At 37.9% G+C, this 18924-nt stretch overlaps 1 protein-coding gene across 1 annotated transcript in view; it reads left to right on the forward strand.

Annotated features, from left to right (window-relative positions):
• The window catches only part of LOC103540040 (sterile alpha motif domain-containing protein 1), a 45081-nt gene that overhangs the window by 11680 nt on the left and 14477 nt on the right, over nt 1-18924 (forward strand). The window contains exon 3 of the mRNA XM_070579462.1: nt 5100-5149. Coding sequence (XP_070435563.1) covers nt 5100-5149 — 50 coding nt within the window. The remainder of the gene's footprint in view (nt 1-5099; nt 5150-18924) is intronic.

Consider the following 18924-nt stretch of genomic DNA (forward strand, 5'->3'; position numbering starts at 1 on the left):
AACAAAATATTAAGGAAAAAATGGGAAGAATGTTTTAGTTATGTCTTAGATGGAAAAACAAATGTATTTATCTTTCACTTGCCTTCTATTACACTATTGATGTCTTCATTTCTAGGACTGAAATAGGCATTCACGCCATTCTCAATCTTGGTCTTTGGTCTTCTAAAGAAGTCCAAGGGCTGTATTGCTGACATTCAAAATAATGTGTTATGCAAGAAACCAATTTCAGGGATGGAGGGAAAGCCACACTTCTTTAGCTATAACTCCTAAAAATCATTGGAATGGGAACACTGGAATGGATTTCAATATCTTTTTGTCTCCTCCAAAACTTGTTTTGTACTTTTTTTTCTCTTACAACAATTCTCCACTTTAAGTTGAGGAGGGTTCGTTAACTACCCAACTGAGTATATTTCAAATACTCAAAGAGTTTAGATTTTACTTAACTAAAATCCTCTGGGTACAATACCACCAGAAGCACATGCTTCTCATTTATATCTAATCAGGTTTCTTTAATCAGTGTAGGCCTATAAAAACGTGTTGTTCTTTAGAAGGAACATTTTGTAAAATGCCAAAAGAAGATTTCTTTTTTATTTGCTTTGTGTAAACATCCTACTTTTCAAGTCTTCTTAATGTTATAAGAACTCTAAATTACTTAAATTAGAATCAAGCAAATGGTAATATTATTTTGAAAATTCCTTGAGTGGTACCCTCCCAGCTCTTGTGCTCAGTTGATTAATGTGTGTGCCCCTGATTGTCTCCTGCACTAGAACCAGAAGGCTGCAAAACCCTATCTAGCAATTAAGGTACGGTGGCTTAGATATTTCCTGATGTATTCATTTCAGTGGGGCAGTGCATTCACTAACATGCTTTATAAATACTAAATGAATAACCAGAGTTGTTTATAAGAAATCATGGCTATTAACCTAATGAGGAATTGTTGGACATTAAATACTATGATAAGAAACATATCGCAGGTCTCTACTAAAAATTAACTGGAGAATTGCAGAAATTTTCTGAGGTTTCCACACAAAATATGTATGGGCCCTACATTATTTGGTCATTGTTATTGCTTTGTTGATGGAGAGCTACTCCATGCAGAGATGCTTTCTAATCTACAATCCAATATTGCAAAGCAGACATATCAGCCATTAAAAAATCAAATATCTTAAGCTCAAATAATATTAAGAGTGGATATCGGGGCTGGCCCAGTGGCATAGTGGTTAAATTTGCGTGCTCTACTTCAGCAGCCTGGGGTTTGCGGTTCCAATCCTGGGTGTGGACCTACACACCACACACCAAACCATGCTGTGGTGGCATCCCACAACAAAAAAATAGAGGAAGATTGTTACAGATGTTAGCTCAGGGACAATCTTCCTCACCAAAAAAAAGAAGTGGATATTAATGAGTGCTTATTATGTGCACTAAGCATCTTACATACCTTATTTCATTTCATTTGCACAAAAGCCCTAGGAGAAAGGTAATAATATTACCAAGTTACAGATGAGGAAACTGAGGCTTAGAAGATTATGTAAGTTACTCAGGGCTACAAAGCTATCAAGCAGCAGAGTGAGGATTCAGCCCATGCAGGCTGACACAGAAACTTGTGTCCTTAATCACACTGTGCAATTCTAATAATTCTAATATATTTTCCATTAGTACCTTCCTTCTTACGTCTAAGAACTTTGATGGTCCAAATACTAGGTATATACACTTATGTCTGAATGAAATGCCTACGTGTACACTGTGCTGTGGGGAGTAAAACAAGGACTCATTCACTATCCCTCTCCTTGAAGGAGCTTACAGTGTGGATGGGGGGATAAAACATGATCACAAACACATATAATCAAAAGCAAAATTTGGCAAATGCCATATACACTGTGGCAAGGCACAAAGGAAAGAAATCCTATTGGCTAGAGGGACGAGAAGAGTCTTTGTAAAGCAGATGAGATGAATCTTTTGAGGAGGGGTGAAGTAGAAAGTCAGTGTTTTTCACAAAGCACGCCCTGCAGCCAAAAATTTAAGGCATGTTGTAGGCACAACCCATTCTATTTCAACCTGGTTGGGCTAGGACAGGGTATGTATATAGAAGACCTTGAGGTGAGGGTAAAGAATTTGTGCTAAATTATTAGACAAAAGGAAGCCGCTGAAGGTTTTGAAGCAGGAAATGATAGCATTCACTCAACAAATATTTGTGGGCTGTCAGTGTGTGCTAGTCACTGTGCTGGATCCTGGGGTGAACAAGACCGGTTCATTCCCTGCCCTCGGAGCTCTTGCAGGCTGATGGAGGAGAAAGAGACTCATATTCACTGTCACTGAGAAAATGATGGCTGTGCGCAAAATGGGGGCAAAAACTCTAGGGTAGAAAAGAACTCTGATGCTTTGGTTTACATTTTCTGTATTACCTTTTTTTTTTTAAATAAACATTTTGTTTTAGAATAATTTTAAGTTCCATTAAAATTATTTTAAAATAGTATTATATAATGATCTTTTCCCATTTTTTTTTAAAAAAAAGCACATAATGAATCTGAATTTCGTTGAGTATGTTTACAGATAATACAAAACATTTTCTTGATAATAGTTTCTAGTAAAGGTGATTTACAGAATTTATCTTGATCACTGTTAGAATTACTATTTGATCATTTAAGGCGGATCATTCCATATCAGAATTCTGTGGGATAAATTTCAGAAAGACTAAGGCTGCCTTTTACAGATTGGTTAGTTGTGCAATACCACTGCCACTGTGACGAAATAGATATACATGTTGAAAGGATATTTTTGGAGCTTCTGTATTTGACTCTGATTCCCTCTGAATATGGCAAATCACAAGGTTCTATTTGAGTTGGAAAATTTTGTAATGACCAAATAAATACTACAAATATAGGAAAGCCAGTTTAAAAAGAGGTCAACAGGAGAGGTATATAAGCTGACTGTCCAGCTATGATCAAACACCTTCATGAAAAAAATTTTTGTGGTAAGACCTGTTTGTATGAAAAGTTTTTATAGGCTTAGAAACATAAAATTCAGAGATTTTTCAAACCGGAAAAGTAAAGAAGATTACTGAATTTGTCCTGAGATAGTAATGTCTCAGTAGAAAAGAACAGTAAGGTAAGCACTCCAAAACAATCAAATTAGCATGGGGACAGACTGATATGTGGTGGTGGTGGTGAGAGAGGATTATTTAGGAATAAGAAATCAGATTGCAGCCTAACTTTCAAAAAGTTTAAATAGAATATACTGGTCCTTAGTTTCCTTTAGACATCTCAACGCATGATGATGACAAATGTGGAGACAGCTGGTAAAGCTGTATGTATTCATTGTCAACATCACATAACTAATATTTACTACAAAAAATTCCCCCAAATGATTTTTCATCATCCAATAGCTGTGCATCTATCATTCTTTGTGTTTTGAAATGTATGTATTTTTCTTTCTCCTTTCAAAATTATAAAATTTTGTGTTCTACTATATATACATTTTAAGAATACAGATGGTCCCTGACTTAGATGATTTCACTACGATTTTTCAACTTTACTAAGGTGTGAAAATGATACTCATTCATTAGAAATCATACTTCGAATTTTGTATTTTGATCTTCCCTGGATTAGCGATGTGTAGGATACTCTTTTGTGATCCTGGGCAGCTGCAGAAGAGCTGCAGCTCTCAGTCAGCCTTGCTCTCATGAGGGTAAATAACCAGTCCACTTGCAACCATTCTGTACCCATACAATCATTCTGCTTTCACTTTCAGTACAGTATTCAATAAATTACATGAAATATTCAACACTTTACTATAAAGGAGCTTTGTGTTAGATGATTTTACCCAACTGTCAGCTAATGTCAGTGTTCTGAACACGTTTAAGGTAGACTAGGCTAAGTTGTGATGTTTGGCAGGTTAGGTGCATTAAATGCATTTTTGATTTACGTTATTTTCAACTTATGATGGGTTTATCGGGACATAACCCCATCATTACGACGAGGAAAATCTGTATTCTAAATATTGAAAATCAAACTGTTTTCCTACAAAATACCACTGACGGCTGTTCTCTGCTTATCATTTCTTAGCAATATGAAAATTGTTTGCTCAAATGCATTGTATTCTTATAAGAGAAAGAGCTTCTCAGAAAACCTTCCCTTTCTCATTCCTTCTATCCCAATGATATTTCACTCCACTGTTTACTTGTCCTGAAATTTCACAGCAGCAGAAATTCTACTATCCGTCATCCTTTTATCTGGTATCTATTAAGAATGTATTTGGCTGCAATTTACAAAAAAAAATCTGACCAATAGTGACTTAGATAGAGGTTTATTTTCTCATGGAACAGGTCAAGAAGTAGATGGTTGATGCCTTTGGCTTATTACTCAGCAATATAATCAATAATTTCTTTCTATTTTTCTATTCCATTGTCTTTAGCATATTGGTTTTCCTTCCTCCTGGTTGTCATATCAGGGTCACAAAATGGCTGCCAGCAAAACATGCACGCTCAAGCCAGGACAGGATGGAAGGAAGGGCTGCCAGCTACTCTGTCTCTTTTTGTCAGAAAAGCAAAAGCTTTCCCAGAAGCCCCCTTAGCGACTTCTGCTTACAACTTAAGGCCACCACAAGTTTCAAAGGAGGCTGAGAAAGCAGGAAACAAGAGTCTCATGATGGACTTAGACTGTGTGAGACATTGCCCAGGGATGGGTACATTGATACTTCAAACAAAATCATAAATTCTGTCAGAAAGAAAATGGGGAAATGGATATTTGACAGGGAGCAAAAAGGATCTGTCTAAATGTCTTAGTTCATTCAGAATGTAAAATTCTTAGAGACTGGGATTATGTTTATTCCTTTTCTTATATATAGGACTTAGGTCATAACAAAAATTGTTGACACTACAAATCCTATATTAGATATGCATATAGATATATAAATAGATACATAGCTATAGAGAGATTATACCCTATATACTTAGACAATATCCCCAAATTTCATTCAGTTGTGCTAATATGAGAGATACTATATGAAACTAGAGGGTAATATATATATAGTCTTAGTTCGGGCTGCTACAAGAAAATATCAAAGACTTGGTGCCTTCAACAACAAACATTTATGTCTTACAGTTCTGGAGGCAGGAAGTCCAAGATCAAGATGCCACCAGATTCAGTTCCAGGTGAGTACATTTCCTGGCTTGCAGATAGCCTGCCACCTTCTCACTGTGTCCTCAGGTGATAGAGAGAGAGTTCTCTAGTCTCTCTTCCTCTTCGTATAAGGACACTAATCCCAACATGGAGACCCCATTTCATGATCTCGTCCAAACCTCATCTACATTGCCTCCCAAAGGCCGTACTTCCAAATACCATCACATTGGGGGTTCGGGCTCAACATATGAATTTTGGAGGGAACACAAGCATTCTATCTATAACAAATATATATGTAATATGCAATATCATGTATATATATAATATTATACATATTTTCTAGATATAGCTACATAGATTTTTGGTTCCAAGTCTTCAAGTATTTATTATATATTCCTATGACCAACAAAACTGTAGACATTGAAAAATATCAAGAGAACATGGTTTCAGCTTTTAAGCCATTTAAGCTGAGAAGAAAAAGCTGTAAATGCAGATCCAAGCTGAACTAAAATGTTATGTAATCTATATAATAATATCAGCCTTTTATCTGGTGTCTATTATGTATTAGCAATATAACATTTTACTTTATTTAATCTTCCCAATAACCCTGTTAGGCAGTTATTGACCTCATTTTAAGGATTATGGATTTGAGAACTCCGAGAGCTTAAGTAACTTGTTCAAGGTCACCCAAAGCATAAGCAATGGAGCTCAAGTTTGGAATACATCTCTGTTTCCCCAAAGCCATGCTTGCGTGTAGTGCACATACCGCCACATGCTGCTTACTTCATTTTGTGAATGAAAGCTTCCCTCATTTTATAACGTTGCTTTGTTTTACCTTTTTCATTCCTAGCTCTCTCACTGGTGACTTAGCTAAATGGATGGATGGAAACAAGATCAGACTATTGAGAGATAATAAAATGATGAGAGATCAGATTATTGGGAGAGACAATCTTAAGAGTGAGAGGTAAATGAAAGAGTGGAAGAAGAGCAAAGAGAAAAACTTAGGGTTATGAAAGGAGCAAACAGGAAAGGAGAGAGAAGAAGGGAATGAATCCCCACGGGGTATTTCTCTGGGCTGCGGGTCGAGGGAATGGCAGCATCCGTCTCCATGGCCCTGCTTTCTCTGATCTCTAGCCAAGCATGTGGCTTGGCATTGTACATCTAACAGTTAGCAGGGTTCTGGGAGAGGCTCACGGAGTGACTGAATTACATTTTCCCTAGCTATTCTTGTATTCTAATCCTCCCCTGAAGGTCTTTTATGGTTAATCTCAAACTAGAAAAATATTTAACTCTCCCTTTAGTTACATTCCAGTAGCCTGTTCTCAAACAAGCATAAGTTAATACTCTAAATTTCAGTAACCACAAACTGAGATTAATTACCCTAACGTCACTGTGTTCCTCCTCTTCAAGTGAGTTTAAAGCAGGAATCTGCAAAAGACCTTGCCCATTTTGAGCCTACTTTACCTCCTTAGCCAGCCCTGGTGGTCTAGTGGTTAAGATTCCCCACTCTCACGTGACCCAGGTTGGTTCCAGGTCAGGGAACCACACACCTATCTGTCGGTTGTCATACTGTGGTGGCTGCATGTTGCTGCAAGCTATGCCTCTGGTATTTCAAATTCCAGCAGGATAACCCATGGTGGACAGGTTTCAGCGGAGCTTCCAGACTCCAGACAGACTAGGAAGAAGGAGCTGGCCACTCACTTCCAAAAACACTGGCCATTAAAACCTTATGAATAACAGTGGAGCATTGTCAATATAGCACTAGAAGGTGAGAGGATAGCACAAAAAGACCGGGAAGCGTTCTGCTCTGCTGTACACAAGGTCGCTAGGAGTTAGAATCCACTCCAGGGGCACTCCTTTTTTTTTTAACTTCACTATTAATATAGTGTAGGATCTCAGATATGGAAAGGAGGGTAAGATCTTAACCATTTGGCCAATATTTCAATCCTCCTCGCCTTGCCCCCTCTCACTTTTTTTTTTTTAATATGCTCTGAAGTGGTCTTATAGCTATATTTGAATACTTCCACTCCAGGGAATTCACCACGTCTGCAGGCAGTCTTTTCCATCTTTGGACAACTCTGACTTTTAGAGAGAGCGTTCTTATTTTACCAGTCAGCATAACTGAGATATACCACAGTAACAAAAGACCCTAAAATGTTGGTGACTTTTTCCGTTCTACCTAAAGCAATCTACAGATTCAACGCCATCCCAATCAGAAATGACATTCTTTACAGAATTAGAACAAAGAATCCTAAAATTCATATGGGGCAACAAAAGACCCCGAATTTCTAAAGCAATCCTGAGAAAAAAGAACAAAACGGGAGGCATCACAATCCCTGACTTCAAAACATACTACAAAGCTACAGTAATCAAAATAGCGTGGTACTGGTACAAAAACAGGTGCACAGATCAATGGAACAGAATTGAAAGCCCAGAAATAAAACCACACATCTATGGACAGCTTATCTTTGACAAAGGAGCTGAGGGCATACAATGGAGAAAAGAAAGTCTTTTCAACAAATGGTGCTGGGAAAACTGGAAAGCCACATGTAAAAGAATGAAAATTGACCATTCTTTTTCACCATTCACTAAAATAAACTCAAAATGGATTAAAGACCTAAAGATGAGACCTGAAACCATAAGGCTTCTGGAAGAATACGTAGGCAGTACACTCTTTGACATCAGTATTAAAAGGATCTTTTCAGACACCATGCCTTCTCAGAGAAGGGAAACAATAGAAAGAATAAACAAATGGGACTTCATCAGATTAAAGAGCTTCTTCAAGGCAAATGAAAACAGGATTGAAACAAAAACACAACCCACTAACTGGGAAAAAATATTTGCAAGTCATATATCTGACAAAGGCTTAATATCCATAATATATAAAGAACTCTCGCAACTCAACAACAAAACATCAAACAACGCAATCAAAAAATGGGCTGGAGATGTGAACAGACATTTCTCCAAAGAAGATATACTGATGGCCAATAGGCACATGAAAAGATGCTCATCATCGCTGATCATCAGGGAAATGCAAATCAAAACTACACTAAGATATCACCTTATACCCGTTAGAATGACAAAAATATCTAAAACTAATAGCAACAAATGTTGGAGAGGTTGCGGAGAAAAAGGAACCCTCATACACTGCTGGTGGGAATGCAAACTGGTGCAGCCACTATGGAAAACAGTATGGAGATTCCTCAAAAAATTAAAAATAGAACTACCATACGATCCAGCCACCCCACTACTGGGTATTTATCCAAAGAGCTTGAAGTCAGCAATCCCAAAAGTCCTATGCACCCCAATGTTTATTGCAGCACTGTTTACAATAGCCAAGACGTGGAAGCAACCTAAGTGTCCAGCAACAGACGAATGGATAAAGAAGATGTGGTACATATATACAATGGAATACTACTCAGCTGTAAAACAGAACAAAATCATTCCATTTGCAATAACATGGATGGACCTTGAGAGAATTATGTTAAGTGAAATAAGCCAGCGAGAGAAAGATAATCTGTGTATGACTCCACTCATATGAGGAATTTAAAATTATGGACTAAGAACAGTTTAGTGGATACCAGGGGAAAGGTGGGGTGGGGGGTGGGCACAAAGGGTGAAGCGGTGCACCTACAACATGACTGACAAACATTAATGTACAATTGAAATTTCACAAGATTGTAACCTATCAGTAACTCAATAAAAAAAAATCTATCACAATAAAAAAAATGTTGGTGACTTTTTAACAAAAGACATTTATTTCGTGCTTACATTATATGCCTATCACAGGACACCTTGGCTCTGCCCCCCATGGAGTTCCCTCTGGGACCCTGGCTGATGGAGAAGCCCTTCTCTGGGAAATTGCAGGTCTCATGGCAGAGGAAAAAAGATTATGGCAAATTGCATGCTGGCCCTTAAATTTTCCACATTTCACTGGCAGATATAAGTCACATGGAATCCTCCTCCAAGGGACAAGGGAGGGAGAGAGACATTCCAAAGAAAAGCAGCAAATGTTTTGAATAATATCACAACCTACCATGTACTTATTGAATCAAAATCCTTTTCCAACCAACATCCAACCTGTGGTCCTTGCTCATTTGCCTTTTCTTTCTACCATTTCTACAAATTGGAAAACTGCAATCATGTTTTCTTTGAGCTATCTCCTTTCTAGTCTAATTGGCTCCAATTCCTCTATTGACCTTTTCCCCCTTATGTAATGGTTTTACCTAACATCCTCATCAAAGCCTATTCAGCTGTCTTAGCTCCCCTAGTGAGAAAATGTTGGCTTATTCTCCAAAGGAGGGTATCCCTTGACACGCTTCCCTTCAGGATGATGGGTTTTGGCTGGTGCTGAGGAATCTAGACAAAACAAAATCTTTCCTAAACAATACCTTATTTACTAGCTCTCCGTATTTTACAGCAGTTCAGACCCTTAAGCTTTTGACAAGCTTCCAACCCCTTTGGCTCTCACACACCAGGCTGTAGAAATGTTTGTGCACTTCTAGACAGTAGATGTCACATTCCTAACTATACTTTAGTTAACATCGAAATTTGAAGAAGGCTGTGAATGGAAAAAAACAGTTGTATTAGCAAAATTGTCCAAACCTCCCATTGTTGCATAGAACTGGTTCAGAATGTGGACAGGGGAAACAACTGGTCTTAGAACAAACCCTGACTCCATTAAATACTACCTGTGTGACCTTGTGCAAGTTACTTAACCCTGAGCACTTACTTCCTCATCTAATGAAATAGAGAAAATAATTATCTTCTTGTGGATTTTGAGAGGACTACATGACACAACAGTGGGGTTCAATGAATGTCTTCCCTTGTTACCACATTAGGGTCCTAGTACTCAGGCCTATTTCTACTGCCACTCAGGTCTTCTAGCATCCCCTAGGCTCGTCATACCTATGCACATCTCCCTCCTCTCCCCAGGATGTCCTCCTGGCTGCCTGAAACCTCTCATTCCCAAGTCCGCATTATCCAAACTTAACCAGAATCTCTCAAAGTGTTGTTTAAGAACAAGCTGCATTGAGGGGCCGGCCTGGAGGTGCAGCAGTTAAGTTCTCACGTTCCGCTTCTCGGCTGCCCGGGGTTCGCAGACCCGGATCCCGGGTGCCGACCTGGCACTGCTTGGCACGCCATGCTGTGGTAGGCATTCCACATATGAAGTAGAGGAAGATGGGCACGATGTTAGCTCAGGGCCAGCCTTTCTCAGCAAAAAACAGGAGGACTGGCAGTAGTTAGCTCAGGGCTAATCTTCCTCAAAAAAAAAAAAAAAAACAAGCTGCATTGAAATCACCTGCAGGCTCCCTTGGCCCTATTTCAGACTTACTGACAGAATTAGAATATGGAACTGGTGAGTCTGCACTTTAACAAGCTCCTCAGGTAGGGTTGCCAGATAAAATACAGGACTGCCATTAAATTTAGATTTCAGGTAAACAACAAATAATATTTTTTTAGTGTAAGTATGTCCTGTGCAATAGTTGTGACATACTTATACTAAAAAATTATTTGTTATTTATCTGAAATTTAAGTTTAACTGGGTGTCCTATATTTTTAATTGCTAAATCTGGCAAATCTATCCCAGGGATTCTGATGCTTACTAAATTTGAGGACCACTGCCTAAGAAATTTGGCAAAAATGTCAAATTCAACTTCGTGAGCTCCCCCCTCACGGGAAAAGAAATAGGAAAAATCCGAGCTCACAGAAATAAGCTTCATATCCTGTGAGTCCCCCGAACAAATATGCAGAAGAGCAGGGGTGCCGTTTTCTCTGCTTCAGAATAGGTTAGCTTTTGATCCAGCAGCTGCAGTAACAGAATTAGACAATCTGGCAACTAGGGAAGAATCTACGTCCTTGTTTCTCTCATACTATTCTGTATACAGCTTTGGGTTGGGCTTTAGTTGTCTCCTCTGTCTCTTTCTCTCTCGCTCGCTGGTTTTTCTGTTTGTTTGTTTTTTGTTTTTTCGGTCTAACGTCCCTGTGCTGACCATCACCTACTCCTCTTCCGTTTGTCAGTTCCTCTTTTGTTCCCCAGAAGGCATCTTGGGTGCATTCTCCTCTGTCTGTCCCAACTTCCTAAATATCAGTATACTTCACCACATAGCCGTCTTTGTCCTTCTCATATTCAGTCTGGTCTCCCTCAATTTTAGTCCTTTGATGGGAACTTCCTAACTCATAACCCATTCCCTTTGATGTGTAATATAGTAATGCATTGTGTTTGTGTGGTTTGTATGCATTTCCAAAGTCCTTAAACATTATCTTAGTTGGTTTTCACAGTAATCCCATAGCCTAGGCAGATGAAGCACTGAGGCTCAGAAGGTTTAAGAGAAGCTAGGACATCAGTCTGGGGCTTTTTATTCCTAGACCAAGACCCTTTCATTCAGCCATTGCCTCATTTCAGGTTATTACATTTAAACATTGCTCATTTGTCATTTTAGGATAGTGATTAAAGCACAGCTGTGTGACCTTGGGCTTTTTTTTAAGATTTTCTAAGCCGCCATTTCCTCATTTGTAAACTTAGGTTAAAAATAGTACCTACATCATGGGGCATTGGATTTAATGAGATGATCCAAGTCTCAGCACAGTGACCACATGTTATAAGCACTTAGGCAATATTAGCCATTGTTAAAAGTATCCTTTAGGCCACTTCCTCTGAAGGCCCAGCTCTTCTCAGTGTTGTCTTTCAGTAAACAGAGACAGAAAATGGGGAATTTAGACCAAAACTAGCAAAAAGAGAAGTATCAATGGCCGCGCAAGAAGATAATGATGACCTGAGCCAAATTTTCTCTTAGCAAACACTTCTTCATTTTTACTACCTGCTCTCTGAATTCCCACAATTTTATTTCTATGTACCATGAAAAACATAGCCCTCCTAAACTAGACTTGGCAGTGTGGAGAGTAACTGATTGAAATGTTAGGGTCTTTAGTCAAAAGTAGGAACGAGAGTGTGGTACCAAGAAGATTCATTTTAATTATTTGCATCTTGTCTAACTTCCAGCTTTGTACTAGCCTCCATCACTTTTCTTTTGTTCTATAGTAATTATGGTATCCAAATGCCAGCTGTTTGGACCCACAATATTATCACTATGTTCACCTTCTTTCTCCTTAGGATCTGTGAATGATAATAGGCAGTGCAATATCTTGATATCCCTAGTGGATGAAATAGAGTATCCCACACATGGGTGACCATAAAGTGCTTTTTTGCATTACATCTATTAGGACTATTTTCTCCAGAAAATACTCAGGGCAATGCTGCTGTGGGTAATAGGAAATAAAGAGTGGGTTTTGCACGAGGAAAATGAATGTCAAACAATTGAATAAGAAAAAAAGAAACTGTCTAGATCAGTAAGTTTCAGGTTAGGGTCACTGCCCAGTCCCAGAGGAGATATAAGCAGAGAAGTTCTCTTTTCATGACTGGGTGGCACTTGCATCACTGTTGCCTTTCTTCTCAGAGGCAGTACGCAACAATCCCAAAGGAAAACCAAGTATGTGCTTGGGGCACAGCAGAGCAGGCTCCTCGAAAATTTTTTTTGAAGGAATTTGATATTTTATCCTTTTTGAGAAGTCTAAAAGTGATCATCAATGGAAAAAAATGGAATTTTACAGGAAAGTAGAGGATGGCTGGACATCGTAATCTTTTTTCTTTTTAGAAACTCTAAGTGTCTTAACCAAATTTAGGCTAATACAGCATAGGGATTACTATCCTTTTGCCATTCAGATAAGTGTTGTAATCTCTTTACTCCTCCGTCTGGAGAATGTTGATTTTTTTCCTCTAAGATGTGGAATTTGTCAGCATCATTGCTTCTTTATGTCTAACAGGTTGGATTATGCTCAAGTCTTCTACATAGGCCCTCCCAAGAAAACTGCCTCAGAAACCTCCAGTGGCTCAGAAACTCTGTCTTTGAATGGTACAAAGAAGTAGAATATACCTGGGGCACACACTTGACCTTTCTCTGCCTAATGAGATTCCAACACTTTGGTGAGGCCCATTTTATTTGCTGTCTTATTCAACAAACAGTTCAATCCCACAAATATTGAGTGCGCCAGTACCATGTGCAAGGCATTCATTCAACAAATATTTTCAACTTCTACTATGTATCATGCATGAGAGATTCACCTACACAAAAAAGAAGATAAGGAAGAAATGAAGAAGAAGAGGAGGAGGAAGAGGAAGAGAAAGAAGGAGAAGAAACTGTCTCTGTTCTCAAGGAACGTCAAATCTTCCTGGGAAGAAGACATGTAACATAACAGCAACGCAATTCCTGTGTTTCCTCCATAGACTGAGAGTGAGAGGAGGTAGATCCTTGAAGAAATAACAGGGAGCTGCTAGAAAAAGAGGAAATAGATGCTCAGAAGGCAAACACGGCAGCTGAAAAATACAGACTGAGACTTGAGTCATGCCCTAGGGAGAGGCAGGACTTTTATTCAAGGTGAAGCATAGACATTAGAAAACATATGCATTTTGGAGTTAAACTTAATTTTGAACTTGTTTTTGCCAAGTTCAAAGCTTGAGCTATGTGACCTTAAACAAGTTATTTTGCCTCTGAGCCTCCTCTCTAAAAACAAGAATCATGATGCCTAGCCTCATGTGTAATATAAACATCTGCTCAAGCCTTTAGTTAGTCTCCCATAGCATTCCCGAGTGTCTGGTGCCAACACTTAGCTATTAAACTTAGACAAGTTACTGAACCTATCAGTGCCTCAGTTTCCACATCTGAAAATGGAAATGATAATAATGGCAAACCTACTCCCATGGTTATTGTGAGAATTAAATAAGTTAGTTATGTAAACTGCTTAAAGGAGTACCTACACATGGCAAGCCCTGTGATCATTTGCTATTATTACCAAGCGTTTAATGATGCAATATAAGCCATTAAGTTAGCATATTGCCTGGGTTGCAGCATGGGAGACTAGGGGTGGGGGAAGGAGAAGGTGTGTCTTCCTGGGTAAAAGGAAAAATAATGATCCTTAAATCAGCAATGCAAAGATTAGTAGGCTATTGCTAGGGGGACTAATAATATAAGGAAGACAGTCCTGGCCAAACCAACAATGTGTTCAAAGACATAGAAGCATGAGAGAGCTGTGTGTGTTGCAGAGAAAAGCAAATCATTCAAGGTAGATGGGTCATAAGCTGTGAACTTGGGGCCATCATTTGACTGATGGAGATACAAAGATGAATAAGACATGTAAGAAATCTTTTTGGCTGGTGCATGCTGGATATTATTTTTGTGTTTCACGTCCTTTCTTCCTTGCCTTCCTCCTATTCTTCCTCCATTCTTTCTACCTTCAAAATATATTTATTGATACCTATGATGTGCTAGAGAAATGTGCCTTCCCTTATATCACTGCTTACATGGCGTAGCTTTGTCATGTGAGAAGTGATATGATAAAGTTTTTTCAAGTTAGAATGAGGCCCCAAAAGGGCCCTTTCATTAAACACCTTGTTTATGCAGATATATTCTCTCACTGCCAGGTCCCTGGAAGGCACCAACAGTATAGAATTCCTTTTACAGTCCATGTGGGCTTGAGAAAGAGTAGGCAGGCAATAAATACTTGCAGAATTGAACTGAGTTGCCTTGAGACCTTAACTGCTCTAGAAGGCATCCGCTTCACAACTTGGTGGCAAATCCTTTCAGGAACTGGAAGTTGGGTGTTTTTTAAGGGAGTGTAAGTTTGTTGCGATCCTTTCTCTCTGGTTTAACAGCATCCACATGCTGATCTTCTAGGCACTGAACATTCAAAAATGAGTGTTTTACTGGCCTTAAAACAATGCCCATCACTGTTTCTGTTTTATACAGTGAATTCCTTGGTTTACATGACAAAGCTATGTCACGTAAGCAGTGATATAAGGAAGGCACATTTCTCTAGCACATTATAGGTATCAGTAAATATGTTTCGAAGGTAGAAAGAATGGAGGAAGAATAGGAAGAAGGCAAGGGAGAAAGGACATGAAAAACAAAAAGCTCTCTCATGCTTCTATGTCTTTGAACACATTGTTGGTTTTGCCAGGAATGTCTTCCTTATGTTCATCTGTCCAGTGAAAAGACAGAATTTTGTCAAATCTACTAAACAGGGAGATTTTAAAATAAGGTAGAGACTTTGACCTAGCAATTCTACTTCTATAACTTTATCCTACTTACACTTATGTACACATATATGCAAAGACATATATATCTGAGTGTTTATCGAAGCATCGTTTATAGGAAAAAGAAGCATCTATCCTTCCATGAGAACTGATTAAATAAATTATGGTACATCCATATAATTAAATATTATGAAGTCATAAGAAAGAATAATGTAGTGCTATGTGGACTTATTTGGAATGATCTCTAGGACACATTTTTAAATTTAAAAAAAGACTAAAGGAGTAAAGAAAGAGAAAAATAAAACTACAGAATATAAGGAAGAAAATCCACATATGTGAGACATATAGATGTTTATCTCTGTGTGTGTTTTATATATTCATTTGTTACATATGAATGCTGTGTATGGACAGAAATTTTCTGAAAAAATAAGCAAGAAAGTACAAATAGTGATACTTCGAGATGGGAATCTGGACTAGACAGGCAGCAGGCACACTTTTCATTGCATATCCTTTGTATTCTGCATTTTCCACCAAGCTGATGTATTTTTTTATTAAAAATTATTTATTGAAGAGAGACAACTAATGGAGAGAAGCTGTTTTTGGTCAATTCTATAGTGGCTTGTTGGAGACTAAGTAATATACCATCTCAAAATTAATGCCCATATTAATAAACCAGTATTTCTCAGTGCTGGTTAGACTACAAGGACATTTTTTAATAACTTAAGTATGACTAGAATTATTTTAAAGATCTCAAAATAAAATAAATGGTAATTTACTTTAGTTTTAAAAAGAAATGTGTTTTACACACTTTGGGAAAGAGAGAGAGGTGTTGTTTTCAAAATGGAAGCAGTGTCCTAGTGAACAATATATTTGCATTTCTGTGTATCTTTAAACAGAGTACAAACTAAGAAAAATTGTTCTCGTGGACTGCACAGTAAAATTGCTTTAATTTTCCTATATTCAAAGGTCAAAAACACCAGAGAGCGTATCACTCCTAGCTTCAGCTCATTTGAGTAATATTTCTCTTTGCTCTGGAACACTGTTAGCTCTTGAGGAAATAGGCCAACTTTTCAGTTTCTGCTTTTCATAGTTTCTGTCTTTCCCTCCGCTTCAGAGCAGGTCAATCACACAGATAAGCATTATGCCCAGAATAAAACTGGCTTTGTTTATATGGGCTAATAAGTGAATGGAACTAGTTATTTTCATTGGCTTGGTCTGGAAGGAAACCAAACTAATTTCCACAGACCTTAAATTGGACCTAAACCAAGCTCCTTGTCCTCATTAGTAGTAAGAGCAGTAACGATGAACCCAAGTAGAAAAGTAGAAATTTTTGCAAAGGTAATACATATTTGCTGCCAGGAAAGAAAATTTGGTTAAAACTAGGAACTGACATTGGGAGCTCTGAAAGCTCTGAGCAAATCTGCCTCATTTCCATTTCAATGGGTTTGAGGTTTGCAGGTCAATGGAACCTTTCTTTATGTTCTAGAGGCTCCAGTTTCCCTGTGGTCAATTATCCTAATCAAGTTATTCTGCCTTATGCTGATGAGCAGAAAATATTTGTGTGGTATCATCAAACCTTTTGCACAGACCTCTGTTTTACTCTGGAAACTCTTAAAAGTCACAATTGTATTTCCAGAGTTCTTGAAAAGTAGGCATACTTTATTTCCCAATTTGTTAATGGAGCAGTGAGATTTTGACTTATATTATGCACATACAGTAAATGTTTTTATCAGTGATCTTCACTCAGTTGATTAAAGCAGTTACTGCCTCTGTCCAAAGAGCATTGCTGTCCCCATTTAAGATTCATGGTGGCCTTTTAATTATACTCCCACCACTGCCCCTAAATATATTCCCGTGGAAAATGGATAAAAGTATTTAACTTAATTATTGTCTTGCTCAAAGATACAGACAATTGCTGGGAGTTGCTTCCAAGACTATTGTTTTATGATTCAAAAGCTGTTTAGCTATTTTCCCCGATAGTTAATTTGAAAATATTGAGAATAGCATAAACTCTTTATTGGAAGGAGGAAGGACTTGTAAAGAACTTAAGTTGAAAAGTAGTTTCCCAGAGTATGTATTTTTAAGTAAAAATCATTTATTCTTTCTATAATTAAAAAATAATGTCTATTTGTGATAAAACAAAATTGGGCAATTCATTAAGATGTGAGGAAAAAAAAAGGAAAAAGGAATCCACTCATATTCCTAAGCAGCCAAAGAAAACCACTATGAACATTTTCATGTACATCCTTCCAGATATTTATATGGATTAGGTACACATACACATTTTCTGAAGATAAAAATGGGGTCATACCGTACTCTTTCAATTAACAATATACCTTTGAGCACTTTAAAATATATAAAGATAAGCAGATGATTAGATAGGTATATAGACAGACAATCTCCACCTCACTGTTTATAATGCTGCATAGTACAGGAATTGTATTGCACTTATTTCACCAATCCACTGTTAATGAACATTTAAGTAATTTCAGTTCAATGTTCAATAATGCAAATATCTATGTGTGTTTGTTTATCTTTTTAGGTTTTATTCCTCAAAATTACTGACTATGGATATTTAAAATGTTTGAAATGTATTCTCAACTTGCTCTCCAAAAATATTAAAACCCATAGCACGGTTTTAATATCCTTAAAGGGTAGTTTCTACTTCATAGGAAAGTTAGTTGGAAAGAGCCTTATGATGAAAAGAAGTCGTGAGCAGGGCTGGAGGACTAAGAGATGAAGATGATACTAGATGTATTTCTCAAAGGAAAAAAATCGTCTGTGAGAAGGAAGAAAAGGGAGTACAGCTCAGAGATTTTTTTTAAATTACTTTTTAAATAATAATAATAGTAATGAAAAAGATATGTATTGCATGAAGTCAGGCACCAATTCAAAGACGTTGCTGAGAGAACACTCTTGTGAGCTAACGAGTTACTTAAAGGAGAGAAACCCAAACGTTTTAACTTGAATCAGCTGCAGTGTTACTGTGTTGCTTAGAAGATTGGACAAGATAGCAAGCTATCTTGCCTAAATTTATTTTCAAATACAATATTCCCAAGTTTTCAATGAGCCGTAAAAACAAGCCCTCTTTCTCCTACTACACTTTAAAAATGCGTTGTCTTCTTTCTCCCTCATGCTTCTTCAGTTTGGGCCAGAACTTGCTGGGTTAGATCTAGTCAACAAATGTTCTCCAGGAGAAAACAGATTTAGAAATAGAGGTTATTATTTTGAAATTTTTCCACAGTGAATTAAGATGCTTCTTACACGTCTACAAATATTTAAATCAAAGTGTGTTTATTAAATGGCTGAAATGACGAATGTTCTTAGTTTTGCAAAACAAGCTCTTGGCAAACCTGTGAAATAGAAAAACATATCCTTCTGGATGCTATGCTTCAATCTTCCCACCGTTTCTCAGGTGCCCAACCTCTCCAATAGACACCACTTTGCCCCTACAGACCTCTCTTCTTCCAGTCCAGCTCTGTCCTTTCAAGACAGGGCTTCCAGGTGGGGCCCCAAGCATCGTATTTACCTCACTCTCTACACCCACTGAATGCTTTAGTCTTTGCCTTCATTTCCTCAGGGCGCTCCTAAATGGTGCACACTTATCTGATGAACTCCTTTGAAAATTAATGACTGATGGTAGTTCAGTGCGTTATTACTCTAGGTAACAGGGGCAATTTACAAGTGGCCTTTAATGCCTCAGTGGAAAGAAATCTG

This window comes from Equus przewalskii, chromosome 17 (assembly GCF_037783145.1).
Source record: "Equus przewalskii isolate Varuska chromosome 17, EquPr2, whole genome shotgun sequence".
Classification (NCBI taxonomy): Eukaryota; Metazoa; Chordata; class Mammalia; order Perissodactyla; family Equidae; genus Equus; species Equus przewalskii.